Source organism: Labrus bergylta, chromosome 12, assembly GCF_963930695.1.
Source record: "Labrus bergylta chromosome 12, fLabBer1.1, whole genome shotgun sequence".
In the NCBI taxonomy this organism is placed as follows: domain Eukaryota; kingdom Metazoa; phylum Chordata; class Actinopteri; order Labriformes; family Labridae; genus Labrus; species Labrus bergylta.
In genome coordinates, this window is record NC_089206.1 from 6,672,678 (window position 1) to 6,696,832 (window position 24,155).

Sequence of the window (24,155 nt, forward strand, 5' to 3'; positions counted from 1 at the left end):
CAGCTCTGAAACTATCAGACCCCACTGACTTCTTCCGGCGATTGGAGAGAAAGAACAATTGAAAACAAGAGGCCGGAAATGTCCAACAAATGATGCCCGGTTCTCAGAGCTGTAGACTGCTGCCACAATTGTTCCAGAGGTAATTTGTTCCTGCATGTTTGTGGTGTTTGTTTGCGTGCGTGTGGGCCTCCTCTCAGGCTTCTGGCTCAGTGAGTAATGGCAAACATGGAAAACACAAACACATGGAGATTGGCACAGAGGAGAAGTGAAATTTAAGGTAACTCCAAGTTTTGCACGTGTATAATATAGTCAGAAAAGTGGAAGCAGAAGAGGCCAAGATTTCCTGACTTTTGTTGTGAGTAAAGCTCCAAAACAGCTGATCCTACACTTCCCATAATGCAGTTCACCAGCCTCTTTCATGAAGAACTGCCAAATTGATATTGCATTTTTTTTAAATGTTGGATTTCAAATAAATACATCAAATAAAATACACAGAATGGAGGGATTCCTGGTCTCAAAAAGTATAAGTTTGAGGGAAACAGAAGAATAAACCCAAAACACTTTTAGCAATTAGAATTTCTTTATTATTTCACGGCCTAGAAAATATTCTCTATTAGCAGCTCTGAAATGTTGCCACTGTAAGTGACATGCAGCAATGTGTAAAATATCATGTGTACTTTTATTTCTTAAGCGATAAATTAAAGTCTCTTGCTGTAAATTATAAACAGTTTTATGTCCCAGAAAAGCACAATCTACTCCATTATGAGCTAGCTATGTACTTGTTAGCTCCCTGTAACCATAGACTGTATATTCAGATGGACAGAGTATCACCTGCCCGAGAGTGAAGCCCTCACTACTGACTGGCTGCATTACAGGTCAGAAACTGGTTATGTTAACAGATAGGACATGGGTCAAACTATAAAACCATAAAGCACATCAGATAAATCTTTCTCAAACTTGGTTTCATCATGACAGTTTTTATCTGGCAATTTTTTTGTCATCTATTTTTGGAGAAGTTCATGGTTGCATCGCTCTTGCGAAACTGTGTGCAGGGGATGAGCATAGTACAGCAAAAACAGTGAGAGAAAACATGACAAACACTAATGCAAGAGTCATTGAATTTCCAATACCCTGAATGTTCTGCTTCAAAATTGACAGAAGAATCTGTTCAGCTGTGGACAGTAACCACCTGAGGGAAGTATGTTGTTTTACAGGTAGGTAAGTGTGTGTTTTCTTTAGCCGAAGCCGCTTAAAGGCAATACCGCAACTCTTCCAGCCAATCTCTTCTGCTCACACTCCAGTTGGTAATTACGTCTGAAGCACGCTGTCCATTTGTATATACAGTCTATGCCTGTAACAAGATAACTGTATGATGATTATTTTGTATTTGTTATTTGTTCTATTTATAAGCTGCTTTAAAAAGTTGCTATTTAGATGCTATGCTGTACTGTTCAGAAAGTAATCAAGATTATAAACTGGACTTCTTGTGTGACAAGTGGAACGTCATTGATATAGCCCTATAATCATTCTCTTTAACGTTTTATCAATGCTAAGGAAACGGTAAGGATCAATATGACTGTATTTGTACCTTGGTTATCAGAGTTTGATTTTCAAAGCTCTTCAACAGGAAAGTAAGGCTGCATCCTGCATGCCATTGCACAAGACCTAAAGCCTGGCACCCGAGGCAGTTCACAAGCTGCCACTCCTGGTGCAGGCCATTGAGGAATAGAGGGGAGCCATTGTGTCACTTTATCCAGCCAGCAACTTCCTGCCATTGAAGAGAAGAAAGAGCAAACATGTCAGCTCCCATAATCAGTTGTTGCAGCCTGTGAAGGCCAGAGCACCCCTATAAGCCAGAGGCAATTCTGATAAAGATGGTGTTTTTTTCTGCCACTTATTATTCTGAGGAAGCAAAGCCATGTCAGGAAGAGTGTTAAACTCAGCTGTATAAGAGGCTAATTTTGTATTTTATTTTTTTTACAAAGTTTGCATTGGCTAGTTGGAAGAACCCACTGTAAAGATAACATGTTATCTGCTGTGTCCATGTTTTCAAGCTTCACATTTCAGACTGATAACATCAGTAAATGAACCCTGAATGAGAGACAAAGATTTACAGTGTTGCTTCAAAATAATGTACTACTGCCATCTAGTGGTCAGTGAGTATACTGCACCCTTCAGGCGGTCATTGACATGACCTCCAGAGTGTGGATGAGGACAAAGGATTCACAATGTCTGGCTTCACATTGACAGCGTATGAATCTCCAGATTACAAACACTGATTGACAAAACAAACAGATAAACGTTTAATAAATCTACTTAAATGTGATATTTAATTAATTGGAAACAACTGAAAATTCAAATTAATTTTATTTTGATTATTTTCCCATTAAAGTTAATAGTGTAAAAAAATATATGTGGGAGTTACAGTCATCGTGCAACTCAAGGGAGTTACTAATACATGAGACATACTAAATCTAGAGAGCTGAGGAATGTAAGACTATTCGTTTTATAAATCAAGGTCATGGATATAGGTCATCAATAGCAGCATGAACTGAATTTGAAATCCTTTGATCAGATATAATAAAGTGTGTGTGTGTGCCCCCCCCTCCCAAGATGAACACAACAAACATAACTCTTAATCATTTTAAATGAGTGTTTTATTGTTTCTAATTTTGTATAAAAACCTTTATTGTCCACTTTAGGCAACAGTTAGCATGAGAGTTGTTCTCACAGCTTCTTAGATGAAGTCTAAACATAACCGTCTTTTTCTCACAAACACAGCGCCCGTTCACACCGACAAACACACGATCACAAAGTGTAGAAGGTGTCCCGTTCGATGCAGTGCGATCCTAAACCTAGAGTCTTTGAGTGGAAAGCCAAGGACGAAAGCTCAACAACAGGCAGCTTGTAATCTTCACCGCTTCAACGATGGCTCTACAGCAAAGGCAAGTTAGCATGAGCACGATAAATCCACAGCCTCACAATAACTACAGGAGACTGCTTTGTTCACATCTGATGGATGACAGCATCATTTAATTAGGTTTGGAACCACTGCTTTGGTGCAATTGTTAAGCAGATTTATATTAAGGTGATAAAAAATAAAAGGCATAAAGAAACGGACGACTCATTCACGCTCGCAGCACATCCTGTGTTATACAAAAAGCAAAGTAATAGTAGGCCACAAAACAAAAGGACTGATTTAGTGTTAAAAGAGTTGCCGCACATACACAGATCAGCTTCAGTCAGTCGAACTTAAAAAGACATTTAAAGACTAAAAAAAAAAAGTCATACGATTGCATTTCAATGACATCAAAATGTATTCAAGAATCTCCACATTAGTGATTAGCAGTGCAGTAGCTATTGCGTACCTACAAGACGCTCTCTAACACGGGAACTTTTCAGTCAGTCATCGAGAAACACCTCCACGAAATCCCGTTTCTCATGATGGCAGGGAGGGAAATCAGTGAAGTGTAAATCTGTGACATCAGCACCTTTCAGGGATTAAATATGTATCCTCACTACGACACACCCTTTTTTTTTTTTTCATTGTACAGTACGTATAGACACACACACACACACACACACACACACACACACACACACACACACACACACACACACACACACACACACACACACACACACACACACACACACACACACACACACACAGCTTCCTCTCTCACAAAATGATGCACGGGTGTAAAGTAGGCTCAAACTCACACACATGCACACTTTTACACATTGAACATAAAATATACAAATTCAGGTTGTCTTCAATCTGCTTCATAAATTAGTTACATCACATCGTCCTTTTGTATAACTACTTTCCTTTACTCTTTAAATGCTATTTTTCTTCATATGAGATTCCACGTCAGGTAGAATCCCCCCCTCCTTTCACTGGAGGAGGTGTTTCATGTTAACAGGAGAAGAATCACATTTCCTTTCACTCAATATATAAAAAAAAACAAAAAAAAACAGACTGCCAGGACTTCTAACCAACAGCATCTAATCCCCAAAAGACAAAATATCATAGGCATTGTAACTACAAGTAAACTAGGTTTTTTTGTTGACAAATGGGGCGCATTTGCAAGAGTCGCCTAAGGAGAGCGAGAGCAACAACTAAGACCGCAGCTAGCCGGCTGCTTAATGTTGGTTTTAACTTTATGACAGCAGAGCGGCAGCACTCGGCTCTTAGTTGCTTGATGCTTAGTTCGTAATGTGCATACAGCTCAAAAAAGCAGCAACTTTGGCTCTCTCTCTCTCTCTCTCTCTCGCACAAATGCATATACAGTACACATAAACAAGTATTTCCAGGATTATTAGGTCTATGTTCAGCGGAGGATTCTATCAGAGGCCTTCATTTGGCTTTTCCTGCAGCACACGTTTGCTGTAATAGAGCCGGAAACGTTTCGCAAACATATCAGCTTCCTGTGCACTGCAGAACCTTTTTTTTTTTTTTTTTTTGATTAGTGTGTCGATAGCTTCATAACTCACCAAACAAAAAAAACAACAAAAAAAAAAGCTGATGTCAGCTTTCACAAACTGTGTTTTCAGCTTGCTGCATTGGAAATTCTTGCTGTGCTCCCTCGTCGACGAACTACACACAAACGTTCTGAGGGGTTTTCCTTTAAGGCCGCATCCATCACCCCCCCCGACACAACTACGCACGATGTTGCCTTGTTACTGCATCCTTATTACTACAGGGGAGTGGTCTGTATGTGCTTTCAGCCTTCTCCCTTTTCTCGTGTATATTAATACTCAAAATCTCCGACTAAAGATTGCAACCTGTAATCATTCTCTCCATGATAGCAGTAATTAATGTGAAATGTGTCATTTTTCTTTTCATCTTAGATGAATCAGTTGTGCAAAATATCTGCAGCAAAGCGAGATCTAGACTTCAGGAGGAGGTGGAGCTACTCCTCCCTCCATGCAGGAGCCCCGTTGGCACTGGTCTTCAGGGAGGCTCTGCAGGGGACTCGAGGGTCTCTCCTGACGTATCTCCACATGTTGCTCTGAGCACAGAATCTCGTCAGTCAAAGTTTTCCCCAAGCCCTCCCTGCAGATGATCTCTTCAGGGTGATCAACCTTCTCCTCCTCCTCCTCTGCATCTTGTTGCTTCCTCTCGTCACACTCCCCTCCTCCTGACTCTGTTCCTCTCACAAAGCAGCCCTCCGGCTTGCCGTTCTCCGCTCGGTGCAGGGTCTCGAACGCTCCGGGCTCAATGGGACTGAGCTGATAGTAGAGCAGAGAGGAGGAGTCTTTGAGGAGGTCCGAGGGGCTCTCCTCCTGGTTGTCAGTGATGCAAAGCACCGTGGCCCCTGTAGGAAACGGCCCCTGCAGGAGGACCTGCTCTACACCGGGCACGCCCTCCTCCTGCCCTCCTCCCATTGCAGCCGGCAGGAGGCAGAGAGGCTGCTCTGCAAGCCCTCCATCCAGCTCCTGCAATGCCTCCCCCTCGGCCTCCTCCCGCTCCCTCCTCTCCTGCTCCTCTGCACTCTGCAGGTGCAACACAGCCGTCTCGTTCTCCCGCTCCAGGATGTCCTGCTCTGCCAGGAGATCCTGCACCTCCAGCACCGTCTGCACCTCGCTCTCCTCCAGCTCAGAGTCCAGGCCGGTGACAGGGGAGAGGTCTGGGGAGGTGGGGCAGGTGGAGGAGGGGGAGGACAGCGGGTCAGATTCAGCGTACTGCTCCCCGTTCCCTTGTATGAGCATCCTCCTCTTTTCCAGGTCCAGCTTCATGATGGTGTGCAGGTAGTGAGTTCTGACGCGGAGAGGGTTGAACTCGATGCGTCCCGCTACATTGCCACAGCCGTCCCGAGAGCAGCCGCACGGGAAAGCCATTCGATCCACCTGAAACAGAAAGGGAAACAAAGATGCAGTCTTATTTTATTCTAATAGGAAAGGTTTAAGTAAGCGTTTGGTACTCAGTTTCTAACATGGGTTTTATAGAAGGTTTAGGGTTAAGGTTAAATTTGTATACCTTGTAAACCTGTTGTTTTTAGCAAAAATACATGTTATTTTAGTTCTGTCTCGTTTTACTTGATATCATTATAGCGTCCTTGGGTTTAGTTATTATTATTATTATATCTGGGAAATAAGGATATGAAAATTGGAGCGATTAAAAACTGTGATTGTTGGAACACAGACATGCTGATGACAATATGCACAAGATATAAAAGCATCTTCATATTCCGTGTACAGGGGTGTGTCCAGAAGGGTGTCCAGGGGTGGCATGTGTCCCCCTTTCTGATTGGCCACCCCAGGTGCCACCTTAAAAATCCTTAACTGTGATTGGCTATTTGTCCGTCCAGGGGTGGGACCTATGTTAAAACCACCTATTAGCTCTCTTTCGCAGAAGGCTGCCCGTATTTTTCTTTACATATCGATGTCATAAGATCGGTGCATGGGACTGTAATGCACACAGTCGTACTTTCAATGTGACGGGACCAAAACATTGCTATTACGACTTTGCAGAAGTTTGCATAGAGAGCTTTAAGTACTTTAAAATGTGACTTTATACATTTGTCTTCTTTTTGTGTCATAAAAGAATGAAGCTAATATTGCCATTATCTCGTGTTATAAAGTAGATATTATTGATAAAGTTAGAAAGGGTGAATAATTGTTATGAATTTGTGTGTATTGTGAGCTGTGTACAACATTTATGGAATGACTGGGATAATTCTGAATGTTTATTTCATCAATTCACAAAGAACTAAAGTTGACTTTTTAAATCTTTCTCAGTCCTTAAAATGAACTGAAGAGTCCTTCTCTCAGCTGACATATTGAATGATAATGTTATAATGATGATGACATCCTTCTATTCAACTGTCACACTTAGCCGTGACAATGAGAAAGCATCCACGAGACTAAGAACCCTGAAACTGATCCAGCTTAATGGAATTCAGCCATCATTAATTTTACGAGGAGAAAGATTTTTTTCCCAGAATAAGGCCTGTGGGAAAATAAAGCACTCTTATGACTTCAGATTAATATGGCAGTCATTTAAAATTCAGCAGTGAAATCAGATTTTTTTTTTAAATATATTTCTGCACAGACACATAGACCATTTAACATTCCTACCTGGCACTTAATACCAGCCTGGCTGCAGCCACAGTGGCGAGGGTCGCAGTACAAGCGGCAGTCGCAGCCACACTCCTCCCTCGACACCCTGATGGCTCTCAGCTCGGCTTTCTCCCGAGCGTCTATGCGGGCGATACCAGACGCTCGCAGGAGGGCTCGGCGACGCTTCGTGGGCAGCGGCTGGAGGAAGAAACAGTCATCCACCTCCACGCCGTCCACGTCCAGATCCTCGTCTGAGACGTCCTCCAGAGTCAGCAGGTCAGCCTGAGCGCACTCCACTGTGCCGTTTCTCGTCAGCTGTGGACGACAGAGAGTGTAGAACTGTGAGAGCTGTACACAATAAGAGACTGATTGCTTTCTGTAGCGTCATCATTTCATACTTAGACTTTTAAAAAGGAGAGTTATTTTAAGAAGCAATTAGATTCCTTTGGAAAATGAAAAGCAGGATTGCTACAAAGTAAAATTCATCCATGGAAATGAAAAGTCCCACAACCAAATCCTAATGTAGTGAAAATAAAGGAGGTACCTTTTAAAAAATAATTCTATCTGCAGATAATTTGCTGCAGTACTTAAACATATATATTCACTGTTAGATTGTTAGCACTGATGCATCAAATACCTTTATTTTGAAAAACACTGCTGTAGGTTGAGCACACAATAACATACACTGTTGATTAGGATCAAAAAAATACAAATCAGTCTTAATGTATCATGTTTAAAAATGAATGTTGAAGCGTATTACCTCTTTAGGATTGAAACAGCTATTCTGTTTTTTTTGGGGGTTTTTTCAATTAAAATAAATATAACAGCTTTATTTTAAAAAATCTGTCTCTGTTGGAGCTGATAACACCTCATAGACTTGTGAAATGTGAGACGCACTATCACAAGTCAAAAAGAGTTGGATTATGTTAAAAGTGAAAAGCTGAGTAAAAGGTAAACAGCCTTCAGACTGTAGTTGAGTAAGATAAAACAAATACAGAAAGCTTTAAGGAGAAGTCCTTCAACATTGCATGTTAGAGCTCTACTACATTTTGTGCTTTAGTAATATAACTTTTCACCACAGCTGAATCAGAAATGTGCTTTCAAAGTAAGGAAGGAAGGAAAATGTATGCACATGTTTTATTAATAATTCAATAAATGGTGCATAAACTTCACTGAAAGCAGGACACCTCGGACCAGATGATGAGTCACATCAACTTATCCTTTTCGATCGTGTCATCGGTCCCACTTTCTCTCAGTTACTCTGTGAACTCTACCTTCATCTTGCGGGCGTTGAGCTTCTCCTGACGCAGGTGTTGGCGTAAAGTGTGTCGGTGGCTCGTCTCCTGCTCACGAGCGAACTCTCCCAGCGTGTAGTGTCTGATGGAGGAGTGGTGACGAGCCATGCCCAGGGAGCTGCCCCCCTGGCTGGGCACGCTGGTGAAGCCCTGCCGCCGGGGGAAGTAGTACACCGTCACCACGTCGAAACGTACCCGCTTCCCCCCCGGTGACGGCTTGTGCTGCCTAAGGATGGAGGTGGCTGAGGTGGGGGGGGGGAGGGGGGAGGGGGGATAGTTGGGAGGAGATGTTACACATGATTAATAATGATACATGATAATTATCCATTGAGTGGGTCTTTAAAGTGTATTGCCTTGTGCCTTCTGTGGCTCCTTACGGGTGAATGCAGCGCTGGAAGGGGGGTTGAGGCTGTCGCAGCTGTCGACGCTGTCACTGCTGGAGATGTCATCGTCGGAGTCTTTAGGTGTAGAGAATGGAGAGCCGTTGTCCACCTCTTCATATCTGCGTTTGAGGCTGAGGGGCGAAGCTGCCTCCATGGAAACTCGCTCTCTGAGGGCACAGAGGAAAACACGTCGAGCCATATGCAACACAAAGGATGTCAAAATGGAGACACACAGTGAGGAATAAAGTCCACGACTGTGTTTGGGAACTGTGTAATACTGACAACATGTTCCTGTTGTCACACATTTGATTCAAACTGTTCCTGTGAGGTCGCTCCTGAACACAGATACAAAAAAAAGATGACATCAGCTGTTTGCTCCTGTCTCTTTTCATCTGTATTCAAGCTCCAACATTTCTTCCCTCTGCACCCCCCCCTCACCCCCCTAAACCCCCATCCCCCCATCATTTCTCATGAAATCCTACATTGAAATCATCAGGTCTGCAAACATCACCATGGCAACTAGCACAGTTTATCCAAACAGCCCTAAAGCAGATGATCTCTATTGCTCCTCACACTTTTCAGCCGCTGCATTAATCTGTGCAAAAAGGGGGACGGATATTTTATCAAGTTACAGTTAGTGGATCGAGGTGAATCAAAGTGACTCATTATAGATCTTGTGTAAGGAAATGTTTCGCCTCGTAGGTTTGTATTTTAGCTGCATCACACAAAGTTGGATACTTTCAAAACAAGTAAATAACCAAAACGATTTTCACGTGGAAAAAAATGGGCCCATCTTAGGTTTTATTATATTAATAAAACCTAAGAACAAGGTACATGAGCAGGTCATTTACAGCTTTTAACTCCACTCTGGATGTGTAAAATGCTTTTATTCTTTACCTGGGCATGAGATAACATGTCAAATATCACTGACATAATATGCTGTAGCTTTATTTCTAAATGGGAGAGCTCAAAATGAGGCATTTTCTTCACCTTAATTTGGAGTTCTAAAAAGAAAAATCCAGCCTTTACAATCAGAATGGGAAACATTTCATTCAGAAGATTGCTTGTAGTTTGTTCTCAAGCTGAACAGAGAGTTGATGCAGAGGTGATGTTATATAGAGGCTGATCCTGGAGCTGATTTATGGACAGTGCATCGTAAATGTAATGCAGCAGACATGCTGTAGTAATCGTGAAGTGCAGTATGATTAACTCTCTGTTGAAGCATTCTAATAAATAAAATAAAAATCACAAGCCTTCAGTCATAAAGACATAAAGGAGTTTCTGTGTCACTATTTTTGCAAAATCAGTGGGAACTGCACAACAATGCAGTTTCAATGTGCATGCTGCATTAATGTTCTGATTAATGTTGGGTTCTTTGTAGATAATTGAAGAGTGAGGTGTCCTGAGGTAACATTTGTTATGACTTGGTGCCATACACTTAAAGATAGATAGATTGATTGATGAGTCATGCAGGACTGTGTAGGTTTTGCAACATAATCAAAACTGCTCAATTTGTGTCCAAGCTATGTTGCTGTCACTGTGCAAACATTTCTGAAACAGCAGATGAATGCTGTTTCCTGCTACGTGTGGATATTGCATTGCATCTTCCTGTTCTGAGTGAGTGGGCTTTCAGTGCAAAGAGAGAGGACAACAGTCACTGAAGATGCTAGTATAGGGTTATAGCATCATTGTGAACCACCTGGGACTCTGGTATAAATGGGGCGACTGGAGCTGAGGCTGAATTTTGATAGTAGGCTCATTTCCCGTGAGAAAACCACAGTCATTGTCCTGTTTCTTTAAAAGATGTAGTTTGGACTGTGGCAGCCTCCAGGATTCTTTCTAATGTTACTTCCTTGTATATATTTACAGTCAGGGACATGCAGTGTCGGTGGTGTGTTTGTTTTAATCATGTACATGCAGAAACTGACCAGACTGTGTGTTTAGTGGGAGGTTGGGATTATCAGTGTGTGACCGGCCTCTCTATTCTCCCATTTCTTCCACACACACACACACACACATACACACACACACACACACTCCCACACACAATGGCAAACCGCCCGGTTAATGAAATACTAAACCCTCTTACCTGGGGCAGAATCAGGGACCCTAATCCAAGCAGCTCGTTGGTTGTTTTCTCTTTCCAATGTGTACTGCACATCAATCTTTCAACGCCCTTTCAGATGACTTGTGCCAAATAACCATACAACCCTGAATTAAAGATCCGGACTGCAACCGTGGAGAGCTGGCTGAATTCTTGCGTGGCAGTCAATTTGCTCTCACACTTCTCATCTGACTATAATAAGGCTACTTAGTTTCCATGCTCATTGTTCTACACACTGCCTGATAGACCTGCGGCTTTCGTAAATGTAGCATGCCTCTGTATTTAAAGAGAACGGAAAGGGGCGTCATATGATTGGCTGCCACTTATTTCCACTCATTTTCGGTGCAGCTTGAATTATCTAAAGAGCCGAATGAATTGTCTTATCTTGGAAAGCTTGCGATGGAGAAAATCCGCTGACATCTGTGTTGGTTTATCTTTTCTTTTTTTTTTCTCTCTCTCTCTCTCACCGGGGCGGCTCCAGTCGGCGGTGCTTACTTCGTTGTCTTCTCGCGTTAAAGCGGGCAGGCTTTTGTTTTTGTTTTTGTAGTTATTGTCGAAATGTTGCAAATGTCCGAACGAGAAGACGTCTTTCCTCCCCGCTTCGCCCCGGCCCCGTTTGTTACAATGTAACAATGGAGGAAGAAATTCTTCCCTGTAGCCGTATATATACTTATTGTGACATCATAGGCATGCCCTGCGCCGGAGCATGCCGGGAAATGAAGTTTTCCATACCCATTTCGGCCTCCTTTGTTCACAGTGTGCAGAAAGAAAATGTGCAAAATTGAACATTATCATGACATAGATGTCTCCACAAAACACACCTGCACCTTTGGTCAATATTCAATCATAGTTTGTGACATCATCACGTCACTCTTGTCAAAGCTTGTTTCCATGGCAACTTAATGACTGCGCATGTTTGAAGTATGCTTCAACATCTGTCCAGCAAAAGGAAATAATCTTTTTCTTTGGAGTTTAACAAGCTTTTTTTTTTTTATATCTGCAAACAATACAAAAGGAAACAGACAGATTGGGTAAAAAAAATTTAATAATGCTGATCAGATAGGTTTAAGATGGATACTTAACATGTCAAGCAATATATTTCATGTAGGCAGTACAAAGGAACTTAAAAAGGTAAACTCCTGCACACTGCCTAACTTGCAAACAAAAACGTATTGGCAACGTTTTCGTACAAGATCTTCATCAGGCAAATGTTGTTGTTTTTTTTAATATTGGCACATACTAAAGTCTGACAGTGAACTCTCCTCTCTTTTTAAGTACTCTCTGTTTGTAGATAAAAGAGGAAGAAACGGTAAGGATCACTTGGTTCGAGCCACTTTTCATCACAAAAAGGGATTTCAGTCGAAGCAAAGACACTTAAAGAAAGGTTTGCCTGGTGAAGGTCTAGTACAGAAATGATTCCAAGAAATGTTTTTTTGCAAGTTAGACTTTGTACGGGAGTTTACCTTTAAGTTTTTGATGGACACACTCTCCTATGCGCCTGTCTTATGAAATGGATGTGCAAAGGTTTTTTCTATTTTGAAGTACAAAGGACTCAACGCAGACTACACACATATGTTCACATGCAGCTCTGGTGCGCCCAACAGCACATTACATGTATCTGTCATTGGAAGTGGTTACATCCAGAAATAATGAAGAGACACCGCAAAAGTAACACATGGTTCCACGGGAAAGTATGTTAAAAAATAATTATCTATTTACACACAATGCTGGTAAATTGCAAAGCATAGGCCTAATGAAAAGATTTTTTTTAAAAACTGACAGGGACAGAAAGCTCATTGGACCAGGGAAAGTTTGACAGTGTTGCAGAAATGATCATAACATAGACTGTGTTTTCATCATAATTCAAGATTCTTAAGCAACAACCACGAGGGCCAGTGTAAGCAGCACTGACTGCACAAAGACTTTGTAAAAGAAGTGGACTTAGCTTTCAAACAAAGAAGCCAATGCAGCCCAGGAAACCTGCATTATTTCTAAAGACCAACAGGGGGCACTACCCTTTATGCAAAGAGAAAAACCAGAGGCGATTTCACACATGCACCACTGACAATTTGTGAATTATTTCAGGCAGGCTGCCGCTGAAATCCTCCTTAGTAACTCCTCGCAGCAGAACACTATCCCCGTCAGACAGGAGGGGGCGTCGCAGGGCAAAAAGGAAAAACGACCTAAAAAAAGAAAAGATGTGGAAATGGCGGACGTAGTCCAACAGTTTGATGACAATTTTTTACTTTAGGTCAATGTTTAATGCCAAATCAATAAATAAGCGGAGAATAACATAGTGGTGAATAGAGAACACAATGAAATAGACCTATTACGTGCATCAGTTAATTTACCTGAATAATTCCTAATGTGTTCTCACATCGACTCACCCTGACTTCAGGAGGTAAATTAACAAAGGGGCTGGCAGGGAAAATTACAGTTAATGTCGGATTGAAAAATCAGGCTGTTTATATCTCCACATGCAGCTCACCCTGAAAATTTCATTAAGTTAACAGAAGTTTTTGTCTGATATTGACCACAGGTGTATAAAAAATACATTTGAAAAAAACTATGAAAGAGTTAAGCAACCGTGACAACAAGTAATTTCCAGTTGTTTTCTTGAGATCTGGATTTGTTTAGCTCATATCTCCAGAGTTGTAATTGTACATAACAGATATAGAAATAGGCTTAACTTCAGTCATTGCTGTGGGTAATGGCAGCATGGGATGTCAGAGTATGACCTAACACAGTAACCAGCCTTTTGTTTGGTTTTCTAGATCAACAGAAAATCCGTTTTTAATGGGAAAACAACTGAAACTATCTCGCTATCACAGGGAAAACCAGCGTTGCTATCTCAAAATAAAACGATTAAGAAGTAGAGATCTTGAGAAAGCAACTGGACTTTGCCGGTCCGATGACGTTCAAAATGCCAAACTCAAAGATTTAAAACTTTAGGCCATGGATCAGTGGGAGGTGTAACAGATGCTCAATCCACTTCTTCTATACGGTCTGCGGCGCTGCACTCACTAAAACGACCAAACAGTGTTTGGGAGTCAAGTAAAAAAAAATTAAAAAATGTTCCTTTAAAGTAACAGCTCAAACCAGCCAAAGACTCCCAATGTTAGCTTTAAAAAGGAATCACACAAGTTAAGGAGCACAGCCTGATTCCAACATTTTCCCTTGAAGTCCGACTTGATGCTGCTTTTCTTTCCTCTCGTGGTTCTCTTGTGTGACGGTGTGAATGCGTCTGGCTATACCATGTTTCCAGCAGACTGAGTCGGTCCCAGCATGAGGACCAGAAATCATGCTGCATTTCTGACTGAGTCATGTTGCCTCACAGCCTGTATGTGCCGTTTCATTTTGTTTCTTCCTTTTTTTTTTTGGCTGTTGTTTGTTAAAAAGACAAACTGTTTCAGAGGCACAGAGTCCTGGGCACACCAGATGCTCAGCTAACAAATAAAGAAACAAAGCAGCTGCGGGGCCACTAACCTCTTTCAGGAGACATAAGCGACAAAGAATGCAACCATTAAAGGGAGACAGAGGCAGGCCAAGAAGGAGAACGCTACTTCACGGGGGGTAACGGTCACTCCCTAAAAAGTTAGACAGTAAGATTTACTGAGGAGGGGGTCGCTGTGTGCTTCAGTTTCATTTTCCTCCTCGAAGCATCAGGAGGATTATTGAGGACATCTCCACATCTTCAAGGAACAGCGAGGAGCATGACGCTCGCGAGGGGCTTGCTGGATCGGGTCTAGAGAAGAGAGCAACGCTTTACTCCTGCACAGTTCATTTCAGGATGATGTGGTAGCCGTCATTTGTGTTATCTGGAAGAAAGGGGGGGGGGGGGGGGGGAGAAACATGGCAGGTGAGGAAGGTGTTATAAATAAACCGATGAAGCTCATCAAAGCTTGTTAAATATAGAAGCAGTTAATCATCATCACAATCAAATACCTTTCATTGTGTCCAAAACGAAACACACTTCATCCTGGAAGTTCTGAATCATCTGTTAGAAAGACAGTCCAAGTATTAACAGAGGAGGGGAACAAGCTAGGGCTGTTTACCAGCATGTGCATCAACAACAAGTCACTGCCATTAAAAAAAGATCTTACCTCATCACTAACCAGTACATGGATTCCTGTGGGTCCCTGTTTAAAGATCTGATTTATCTGTAGTGGTGAGATGTTAAAAAGCTGAGCGATCTTCTCTGTCAGCTCAGCAGACGTGAGCTCCTCAAGGTAAATGGCATGATATACTGTAGGGGGGGAAAAAAAAAGGTTTTAATCACAAATATAATTCAGAAGTCAATTTGTACTTAATGTCTGAGCATGTCTTACGATTTTATGTGTTCTGCATAGAAGAGTTTTTATGCCAACAAATATCTTCTTGTGTGCAGCAGTTGGTGCATTATACTGGAAAAGCTTTCTCTAACTTATAACAGTAGAACAAAGGACACAGTGCCTAGTGTGACGGCTTTTGGTTGGAGTGTGATTATTTCTGCACTATTGTACACGTCTTTTCTTCGAGGTGCAGAGAGGTTGATGTTACATCCTGCTAGATCTTGAGCCACATTGCCCATTGCTCCTCCCAGGATTTAAAAGCTAGCTTCCTGTGCCACTCGCTCTCTCTCTCTCTCTCTCTCTCAGCCAGACCAACACCTGCACCATTTGTTTGATTTAGGTCTTTATGTTGAGCGCACTCTTCAACACATCACACCACACTATGGTAACAAACAAACTCACACACAAACATGTACACCACTGAAGATACTGACTAAACACAACTCATAACTATTGTTATTGTTGGTTTATTTACTTAATTTTTTAAAAATAAAATGCTTGTTTACTTTGGCAATGCCTGACCACTCTCGTCTTTTGTCATTGCCCACGAGCCAGAGTATGACACTAGAGAAACACTTTATCTTAAAGGGTCGCATATTATGTGAATTAGAATTGACAATGTTTTTCTAACACTAACATGCGCCATAGTTTGTAAAACAAAAATAATAATTATGAGAAAAGTCCATCTTCTCTATATTTTGCCTGCTCTACTTTTCAGAAAATGTGTGCTCAAACAGGCCATTTGAAGATTTTCCCTTTGTGACATCACAAAGGGCAGTAACCCCTCCCCCAGGTGGGTGACACTGCTCCCATGAATCTTCCTTCTCACAATAGGGAGACGCTGACGCTAGAAAGACGTAGCAGCTCAAGACCTTCCAGAGAGGGGCGTGGTCAGACACAGCTAATTTGCATTTAAAGCTACAGACACAGAAACCTTGAAAAACACAATGTGTAAAAAATATCAAGTGGTGGTTATATTTAGGCTGAAAAACGGCAAAACCTGCCACTGTTCACCTGTCTAACTACAGGAGTTTCTGTATGCTTACAATTTAAATATATTATGAGAATGGCATCAACCTTCTAAATCTATATCTCTCTGTGATTGGTTCAACAATGGCTCCTTGCAGCTAAACCCTCAGTCCTCCTGTTCTGAATTTAATGCACCTATAAAAAGCACTCACCAAAGAAAGTGTTGGCGGCAGCATCTCCGTTTTCGTGTTTGGTTTGCTGTTCTCGAGTCTGCTGAGACTCTTGGCAGACGTAGATGGTCAGCCTCGGGCGTACCACCCTGTAGACGGCATACACATACACATACACATATAAAAATATAACCTGAAACATGCAAAAGGGTTTCTTGTTAAATCATCAAGACAGCACTTTTTTTTTTTATGGATTGGGATTCATTAAAAGAAGACTCACCGTCCCTTCAGTGCATTAAAAAGTCTAATACCATCAGCTGGACCACAGATCTGAATCACATCCTCTCTGGTCAGTTTCAAAAGATCAGCCCCTGGAACACAAAATAACAAGAGCGTGTTTTAGAGTGTAAAAACCTTCAAATCCAGCAAATCTCAACAGGACAGGCAGAGACGGCTGTTCTGAACATCAATGCAGTTTACCCCTTTGTAGTGTGATCTTCATTATTTTATTCATACAGTTTAAAGTTGCAATGCACATTCATTACATTTCTGTAAGGTGCCAGATTAGCTTTTGTGGCTAATTTTCAACTGTAGTCCCTGAGCAGGTGAATCTGTGCCGAGTCATCTTACATGAGAAGAACATCGTTTGCAACTAAACTCATCAGTGTTTCATGGTCTGTTACAAGATCTTTTCTACAATAATATAATAAAAATGAGGTAATTCTCATGAGGTAGTTCTTTAAAATAGTGTTTCATTCCTGAATGTGTGTTTAGCATATAGACTGTAAATATTAATGGATGAAGGAGGATCAGGCGGACATAGTTTTTAGTTAGGCTATCTCTGTGATAGTGTCTTTTTTTCAATTGTTTTCTATGAGGGGAGAGCGCTCGCAGCAGAAAGCAGCCGTCTGGAGAAAAAGTGCAGCGCCCTGCGTCTTTTCATCCGAGAGCTCTGCCTTTTTTGTGCGATCACTCAGAGCGCTCAAGTTGAAAATCTTTCAACTTTTCAGAAAGGCGCCGTTGACGTCACCAGCGCTCTTTTCCAACTGCATAGTATTCCCTGTAGTTTAGCCGCCTACATATCGTGCCTTTTATCCAAATACTCTTCGCTCCGTGTCTTACCGAGTAAAAAACGATGTAAAATATAAAACATGCAGTAAAAAGAAACGAAGCAGTGTCGCACCAACGCTCATTGCAAGCGTTCCCGAGCACACAGCCAGCGCTTTTCTGCCCTGAAACAAAAGGTGCTAGGTGGTAGCGCCTTACACAACTGATGGGATGTATTCAAGAGCCAGTTTACCTGAAAAGTTGGTAAAGAGTCGACAGAAGGGGGAGAAGCGGTTTCTTAGGAGCCACTGTTGTGCATCCTGTGGATTCGCTGTGGGTAACAAATTCTTGGGAGAAGAAAAAAAAAAAAGAGCACAGAGTAAAATATTTGACTGAAACAATCCTGAATGATATCACACAGTAAGCGTATTGAAGTCTAAACTGAAAATACTGTTTTATGTAACTGTAGTTTATTCCACAACAAATGCTCTTTACTCAGGAAACATGGCAAAACATTGAAAACTGTCCTTGAAGTCTTTGTAGTTTAGCAAATGTGCTCTCATAAAAATCAATGAGCCTGGATGTTTTTGAGCAACACAGAACTTATTTGTGATCTCAACAAGAATAATTCAACGACTTCATGGCGCAGGGGTTCATTACTCTCACTGTTACTTAGGATAAACACTCTTCTAACATTTCTCCATGTTTTTAAGTCAATAAACACAACAGAAAACCATTAGACCAAACAAACAGGGTGTACGGCGTGAAATAATCGGATGTGTCATGTTTCAAGGTTAAATAAAAGAACTGTTGAATCTTTAGCCGCTTCTCTAGCCTCCATAGAAAGTTTTCTAATGTCTTGTTTTTGTGAGTTGACCCTGTATTTGTGATTTGTTTTTGTTAAATGCTATAACTTGTACTATGAGCAAGGCTTTGCGGCTTACTGGGACTCATACTGTACTATCTATGTATACTGTTAAACACACTTTGTGCTTCAGAGAGAAGAGGTCAGACTGTGCCATGCCTCATGCTCTCTAATATTTGTGTTTCCAGTACTCTGTGTGTGTGTGTGTGTGTGTGTGTGTGTGTGTTTGCAAAGTGCCTTAAATAATCTCTTTTGAGGCGGAGGTTTACCACCCAGATGTCAGCTCTGCATTTGTGAATATTAACATGCAGTGTTTCAGTGATGCAGGTAGGGTAAAGTAAGAGAGTGATTTCCACTTACTGATTGAAACACACTAACATCTGCCACCTGAACGACAGGCTCAGGCTGGTGGTTTGGCGATCCATTTCTAAAAGGGAGGAAAAAATGAGCAGGTTATACCCGAACCCATACAGAAGATAACTAACATACATGTTCTTCATGCAGTAAAACAGACAGCCACGGAAGAGATTTTACAGTAAATGAAATTCAAGCAGAAGAAAGCAGCCTTACTCATTTAGTATTAGCAAAAAAAAAGATCATCAAAGACTCATACCCTTCTGCAACTGGGAAACTGTTGTGTGTGCTGCTGAAGCCCGGAGACGGAGAGTTGGTGACGTATGTGACCTCAGGCCAGGGGCAGCACTGCAAAACACCAACACAGAGGTTGTTTTTGAGGCATCTGCACGACCTTAGAACTCGAAGGAGGCAGTCGAGTAAATGAATCCATTATGGGATTAAAAATCTATGGGAAAGATTCATCGTTTGTTGTTTCTTTCAATTACAGATTGTATGTGTGAGGATTTGTTGCTTTTTTTGTTCATTTTATCAAATTAACTTTTTTTGTTTGAGGCTGTTGCTCAGTCGAAACAGATTCCTATGTCGCTGTGTTTCCACATTTTACAGAGTAAGCAGTACATCTAAAAATGATCTATTACATTTGATTGGAATAATTGTTAGTTGCAGCTCTAACTGGAATCAATGTAAACAAGCCATGTTTGACATTAAAAGTATATTCATCTCCTAAGTGCAACATGACATGCTTCATCCCTTTACAATCACAGCTATATACTCACCTCTGTCAGTATTGTGGTTTCATAGGAGGGCTGGTATTTTTCTTTTTCTTGTGGCGCCCTCTTCTCCATCTTCTCCCTGTCCGTCTTCTGCTTTCTGTCCGCACCTTTGGGCTGAAACAGGTCATGCGAGAATCATTTACATGGGGAGATCGCACGTTTTTGCATTGCAGCACATCGGCGCTTCTCCACATCCCTCTCACCTTGAACACTTTGACCTGGCAGGAGGCAGAGTGGAGGTGTTCTGTGTATTCTTCATTCTCGTTCTCTTTAAACGTGTCGATCTGGACGCGGAACGGCACGCCCTTTTCGCCACCGTGCTTACGCATGGTGAATTCTGTGCTGATGCAGTGTACCTAAGAAAAGGAAAGAATATAAAACTGAACTCTACAAAAGAATGACGACATGACATTCAACCAAAGAGCATTTGTGTAAGTAATTAATGAATATGGGAAGTTTCCAAACAGGATTGATGAGTACACTAGATGTTAACAAGCGATCTCCATGATGCTCAAAAGCCCAAACAAGCTTCAGATAACTGCTGTTGCTTTTAATAAATGAAAAACAAAGGGAAACAATAGTGTGGTCCATCATGCTACCTGGATAAAAACTGAGGTTCTTTTTGACGGGTCCCAAAGGAACTCCACAGTGTTAAGCTGAGTAGGGTTAGCCCTGGGGTCGATTATGCCGACGGACATGGGGATATCTGCAATGGATCAATGTGAAACAGGCTGTTACCACACGAGTTCTCAGTGCACACCTTTTCTTTAAAACATCACCACTATCATCTCAATCTTGCACTTATTTGTCAGGTTAAAAAAAAAAAAGAAATCTTACTGAACGGTTAATAAACATACAAGGCTGCACATCAACAGTCTGCCCACACACAAGCTCAACACAATACTTCTGGAGCCACCGAAGTAGACCAGCCAATGTTTAAGTCAGTGCTCACCCAGGTCTAGGATGCGATCCCCAGGCCGGTTCCAGCGCCAGCCTTCCAGCTGCTGGTGCTCTGTGTACTGAAGCCGTCGGTCGTGAAACACCACACGAATTATGCTCTGAAAATTCAATGACATGTGTTTTTGTTACCAAACAAATCCAAAGCAGGTAGATTCACTCTCCTGAAAATGAAACAATTTCACCGGTTTGTGATGATAGACTTGTGCAAATCTATGGTAAAATGTGTGAACTGGAATGTCAGTCTTACCTTCACCATTTTATCAGTGATTTCAGGAAGTTCCCCAATTTTCCGATTGTCAAGCATTCTTATTTCATAGGACTGTCCTGCAATGACAAGTACACATAATGAATAAAAATCCAGTTACAGATGCTGAACATTTACAGGAACTATTAAACCTTTGCAGTTTGTTTGTTTATTAGACATTTAGAGTCACAAAACAACAGTATTATTATACAGTTTGTTCAAATGTCAAGAAGACACTGAATATAAAGTTTATTCTGCAATACCACATGTAATGATACATTAAAATAAATTGTTGTTTGGTCTAACAAATATAGAAATAAATCGCAAACATGTGTGTATTTAGATCAACACTCATCCAGGTAATAAAATAACTAAATTAAAAGGCATCAGAATTTGCTTTCAGTGTCAGAGCACACGTAGTCTGAGATCCTGATGCAAACCTTGGTTGAGGTAGGTGAGTGTTTCATCATGCAGTTTAACAGCTGGCGAGGTAGCTGCACACAGAACATACTGGAAGGGAAGGATCTTGTTGTCAGAGTCTGGAGGCAGGTTGGACTCCTCCTGCTTGAAGATGGGGAGGGCGAGAACGTCGCTGGGTAACAGAGATAAGAACAAGAATAGGATGAGTGCACTGATCATCTCCCTGTGAGGCACAGTCATCATTTCATTTTCATAAGACAAGTCGACAGGAAATAAACACCTCATATTTAATTATTCATGCGGATTACTTTGAACCTCATGAAAAAATCATCAAAGTTCAAACGGAGAGTTAAATATTCCCAGCCATCATTACACATCACTTAAGGCTGGATGGTGGGATATTGTGTTAGTCAGCTTTGCACCCAGAACAACCTTTCTAAATACCATGGTATCCAGCCAGGATCTTGTTGCTTCTCGAAACAGAGGAATGTTAGGAACAAGTGGGTGCTTTGCAGCCTGGGCAGTATCATTTACAGAGCATGTAAGCATGCAGAAAATGGCACAAAAGAGAGTCATCTTTCTCCTACAGGGCAACGAGGCTGAGTCATCAATACCTAAATGGATTTCACATAATACCCATCATACAAAAACTGAGTTCAGATATCCTAGATATCAATATTTTTACCTTAATAAGAAAGGTAACGCTCTGAACTGTGTGAACATATATTAACACTTGTGGATTAGGGTGTATCTGAATAGTGATAGCCCCAAAGCTCAAATCAAAATTCATCAAAGACTATACTTAATCTGATAGTCACCAGGCAGCGCACAGCTTTGCATTTCTTCTGCATGTGCTGGTTAATTTGCCCTCCTGCTATTTCTCAGAGCAGAGCCAAAAATATTCATGCATAAGTTTGTGCAGTGTGAATAGTCTGCAAAAGCTGTCTAGATGAGAGGAACTGTGAACTTTTCTACTTATGATTAAGTAGGTATTGCATTTTCTCTTACTTTTAAAAGTTTTGACTGAAAGAGGCTATACTTTAGGGTGCCATTAAAATCACTTTTACATACAGTATATAATAAAACCCATAACACCAAAAGAAATGTATTACCTTTTAGAAAAACGTTTGGACTATTGAGATGTTAAAGGCAATGTGGCATATATTTGTGAATGTAAATGTGTAACCCCAGCAGCACTCAAGTCAATCAATCAATCAAACTTTATTTATATAGCACCTTTCAGACAAATTAAATCGCAGTTCAAAGTGCTTAACAAGAGTGCAGAAAAGTTGTTGACAAAAAGTAGTTTATAAAATCATTGGGAGACTAAGGCACACAAATAAGAATTAAAAAACATGTATAAAAATAAAAGAAAAGAAACTAGGACACACAAAAGCAACAAGATATTAAAATAAATACATAAGAAGAAAATATTTAAAATTGTCGTAGGATAAAAAAGACAATACAGTAATGTTAAGATCTGAATTGATATAAAGTACTATATAAAGACTGAATAAATGAGTTTTAAGATTGCTCCTCTCAGACCCTCAGGAAGGTCGTTCCACAGTCTCGGAGCGTAACAGCTGAAAGGTTTTCTGTCCTGCTCTGTGGAACAACTAAGAGAGAGGAACTGGAGGATCTGAGGGGGGCCGTACTGGTTCATAAACTAAAATCATATCTGATAGGTTGTCTGGCCATGTAATGCTTTATAAACTAACAAAATTAACTGGAAAACTAACAGGCAGCCATGTGTAAAGATTTTAAAAACAGGTGTGATGTGTGCTCTCCTTCTGGCCACGACTGCATGTGAAACAGAGGATTTAATCACTCAAACGCTCTTGCTTGTACCCATAAACCAGGGGTGGGCCACATGCGGCCCCCCATCAACTCTCAACGTGGCCCTCAGGTCAATTTTGACATATCAATTAATTGGAAACATGAAGAAAACATGACAAAATCTGCCATGAAATCATAAAAAACAGACAATCCATAATAATATTTCATCACTGATATATGTTGAGTTAAATTTGAGACATAAGTGACTGGAATCTTTTTTTGTATTCTACAATTTGGCCCCCTGTGGCAGTGAGAATTAAATGAATGTGGCCCCTTGCTGTGACCAAAGTTGCCCCCCCAAATCCCTGCTCCTCCTCCTCCTCCTCCATAGACTGTAAATGTAAAGGCTGTACCTCATGCTGTATGCCCCCGCACCAAGCTCCTGTCCAATCCCTGACAAACTGGCATCAAAGTCCTGCACCAGTCCGGACTCAATCACTTCATCCGTGAGAGGCAGCTTGAGAGCCCACGCCATGGTGACGATTTGGAGGAGAGATTTCGGAGTGCAGTGTCGGTAAAAAAAAAAAGAAACTCAAGTTTGACCTGAAATCCCCCACAACCTGTAAGAGAGACAGTGAGGAAAGTGTGGTTAAACATCAAGGAATGCAGTAAAATCTTATCAGTGAAGCCAACAAACAGAACAGAGTCTCACGTTTTTGTTTTTTTACACAACAGTGCACTGATAAGATATAACTCACACATTACATCTTCAATAAAACGAATATTAACTAAATAAATAAAACTAAAATTAACTAAATAAATTAAAAGAAAATTAACTTAATCTAAGCAACATACCTGTAGATTAAAAAAAAGAAGCAGTTTCTCGTTATCCCTGCGCCAGTTTCATGCTCCCTAACCCCCGCACCAGAATAAACATGTCGAGCTAACCTGTTAGCCACATAGCATGTCGGCTTAGTCCTTCTTCGTTTGAGCTTTGGTGGGGGATTCACTTTGACTAATTAATCCCCATAGTCACATGTAAACACAGAGGCGCGTATTAACTGGCGTAGACTGTTTAATAAATATAATATAATGTCTCGCTTTTGTTTGTTTATCTAGCTTCGCCAGGAAAAGGGAGCACACGTAATTTCCGATTTTTTTTTTTTTCCCTTCTTCGTCTTCTTCTTCTTCGTGTGGTCCATTTGCAGTAGTGACGAACGTTGGAGCTCATTTCTGCCACGAACTGCTCCGAGGTCGTGATAACATAGATGAGGAGGAAATAAATGATTTTTAATTATTATTATTATTATTATTTTTTTTTTTACTTTTTAAATTGAGGAGAAAAAAAAACCTTATCTCGATGTGATAAGAAGGGAAGTTATCACTAAATATGAAC

At 41.1% G+C, this 24,155-nt stretch overlaps 2 protein-coding genes across 5 annotated transcripts; both read right to left on the reverse strand.

Annotated features, from left to right (window-relative positions):
- Positions 1–2,639: 2,639 nt before the first annotated feature.
- csrnp2 (cysteine-serine-rich nuclear protein 2) lies at positions 2,640–11,515 on the reverse strand. Of its 2 annotated transcripts, none has more exons than XM_065961007.1 (5): positions 10,833–11,515; positions 8,714–8,910; positions 8,340–8,602; positions 7,084–7,380; positions 2,640–5,853 (listed from the first exon to the last, which is right to left on the reverse strand). In XM_065961007.1, the coding sequence occupies exons 2-5, from the start codon at positions 8,895–8,897 to the stop codon at positions 4,894–4,896; spliced, it is 1,704 nt and encodes a 567-aa protein (XP_065817079.1). In that variant the 5' UTR covers positions 8,898–8,910; positions 10,833–11,515; the 3' UTR covers positions 2,640–4,893. The 2 variants fall into 2 exon arrangements, with proteins under 2 accessions (XP_065817079.1, XP_020513350.2); XM_020657694.3 differs by having other exon boundaries at positions 8,738–8,910; positions 10,833–11,513.
- Positions 11,516–11,874: 359 nt separating this feature from the next.
- tfcp2 (transcription factor CP2) lies at positions 11,875–23,944 on the reverse strand. 3 transcript variants are annotated; one of them, XM_065961009.1, is made up of 16 exons: positions 23,708–23,944; positions 23,173–23,379; positions 21,004–21,155; positions 20,567–20,643; positions 20,312–20,417; positions 19,959–20,065; positions 19,563–19,715; positions 19,363–19,473; positions 18,843–18,931; positions 18,590–18,656; positions 17,618–17,711; positions 16,598–16,688; positions 16,360–16,466; positions 14,951–15,093; positions 14,793–14,844; positions 11,875–14,665 (listed from the first exon to the last, which is right to left on the reverse strand). In XM_065961009.1, the coding sequence occupies exons 2-16, from the start codon at positions 23,292–23,294 to the stop codon at positions 14,628–14,630; spliced, it is 1,509 nt and encodes a 502-aa protein (XP_065817081.1). In that variant the 5' UTR covers positions 23,295–23,379; positions 23,708–23,944; the 3' UTR covers positions 11,875–14,627. The 3 variants fall into 3 exon arrangements, with proteins under 3 accessions (XP_065817081.1, XP_065817080.1, XP_065817082.1); XM_065961008.1 differs by having other exon boundaries at positions 23,615–23,944; XM_065961010.1 differs by lacking the exon at positions 23,708–23,944 and having other exon boundaries at positions 21,075–21,155; positions 23,173–23,224.
- Between the last annotated feature and the right edge of the window lie 211 nt (positions 23,945–24,155).

Coding starts and splice junctions, on each gene's coding strand:
- csrnp2 (XM_065961007.1), bottom strand. CDS start 8,897: ATGGAGGCAGCTTCGCCCCTCAGCCTCAAACGCAGATATGAAGAGGTG. Junction 7,381..8,339: donor TCAACGCCCGCAAGATGAAG/GTAGAGTTCACA, acceptor TGTCGTCCACAG/CTGACGAGAAACGGCACAGT. Junction 5,854..7,083: donor AGGCTGGTATTAAGTGCCAG/GTAGGAATGTTA, acceptor TTTCTGTTTCAG/GTGGATCGAATGGCTTTCCC.
- tfcp2 (XM_065961009.1), bottom strand. CDS start 23,294: ATGGCGTGGGCTCTCAAGCTGCCTCTCACGGATGAAGTGATTGAGTCC. Junction 20,644..21,003: donor ACTCACCTACCTCAACCAAG/GTTTGCATCAGG, acceptor TTGTCATTGCAG/GACAGTCCTATGAAATAAGA. Junction 19,474..19,562: donor GCCAGGTCAAAGTGTTCAAG/GTGAGAGGGATG, acceptor GACCTGTTTCAG/CCCAAAGGTGCGGACAGAAA.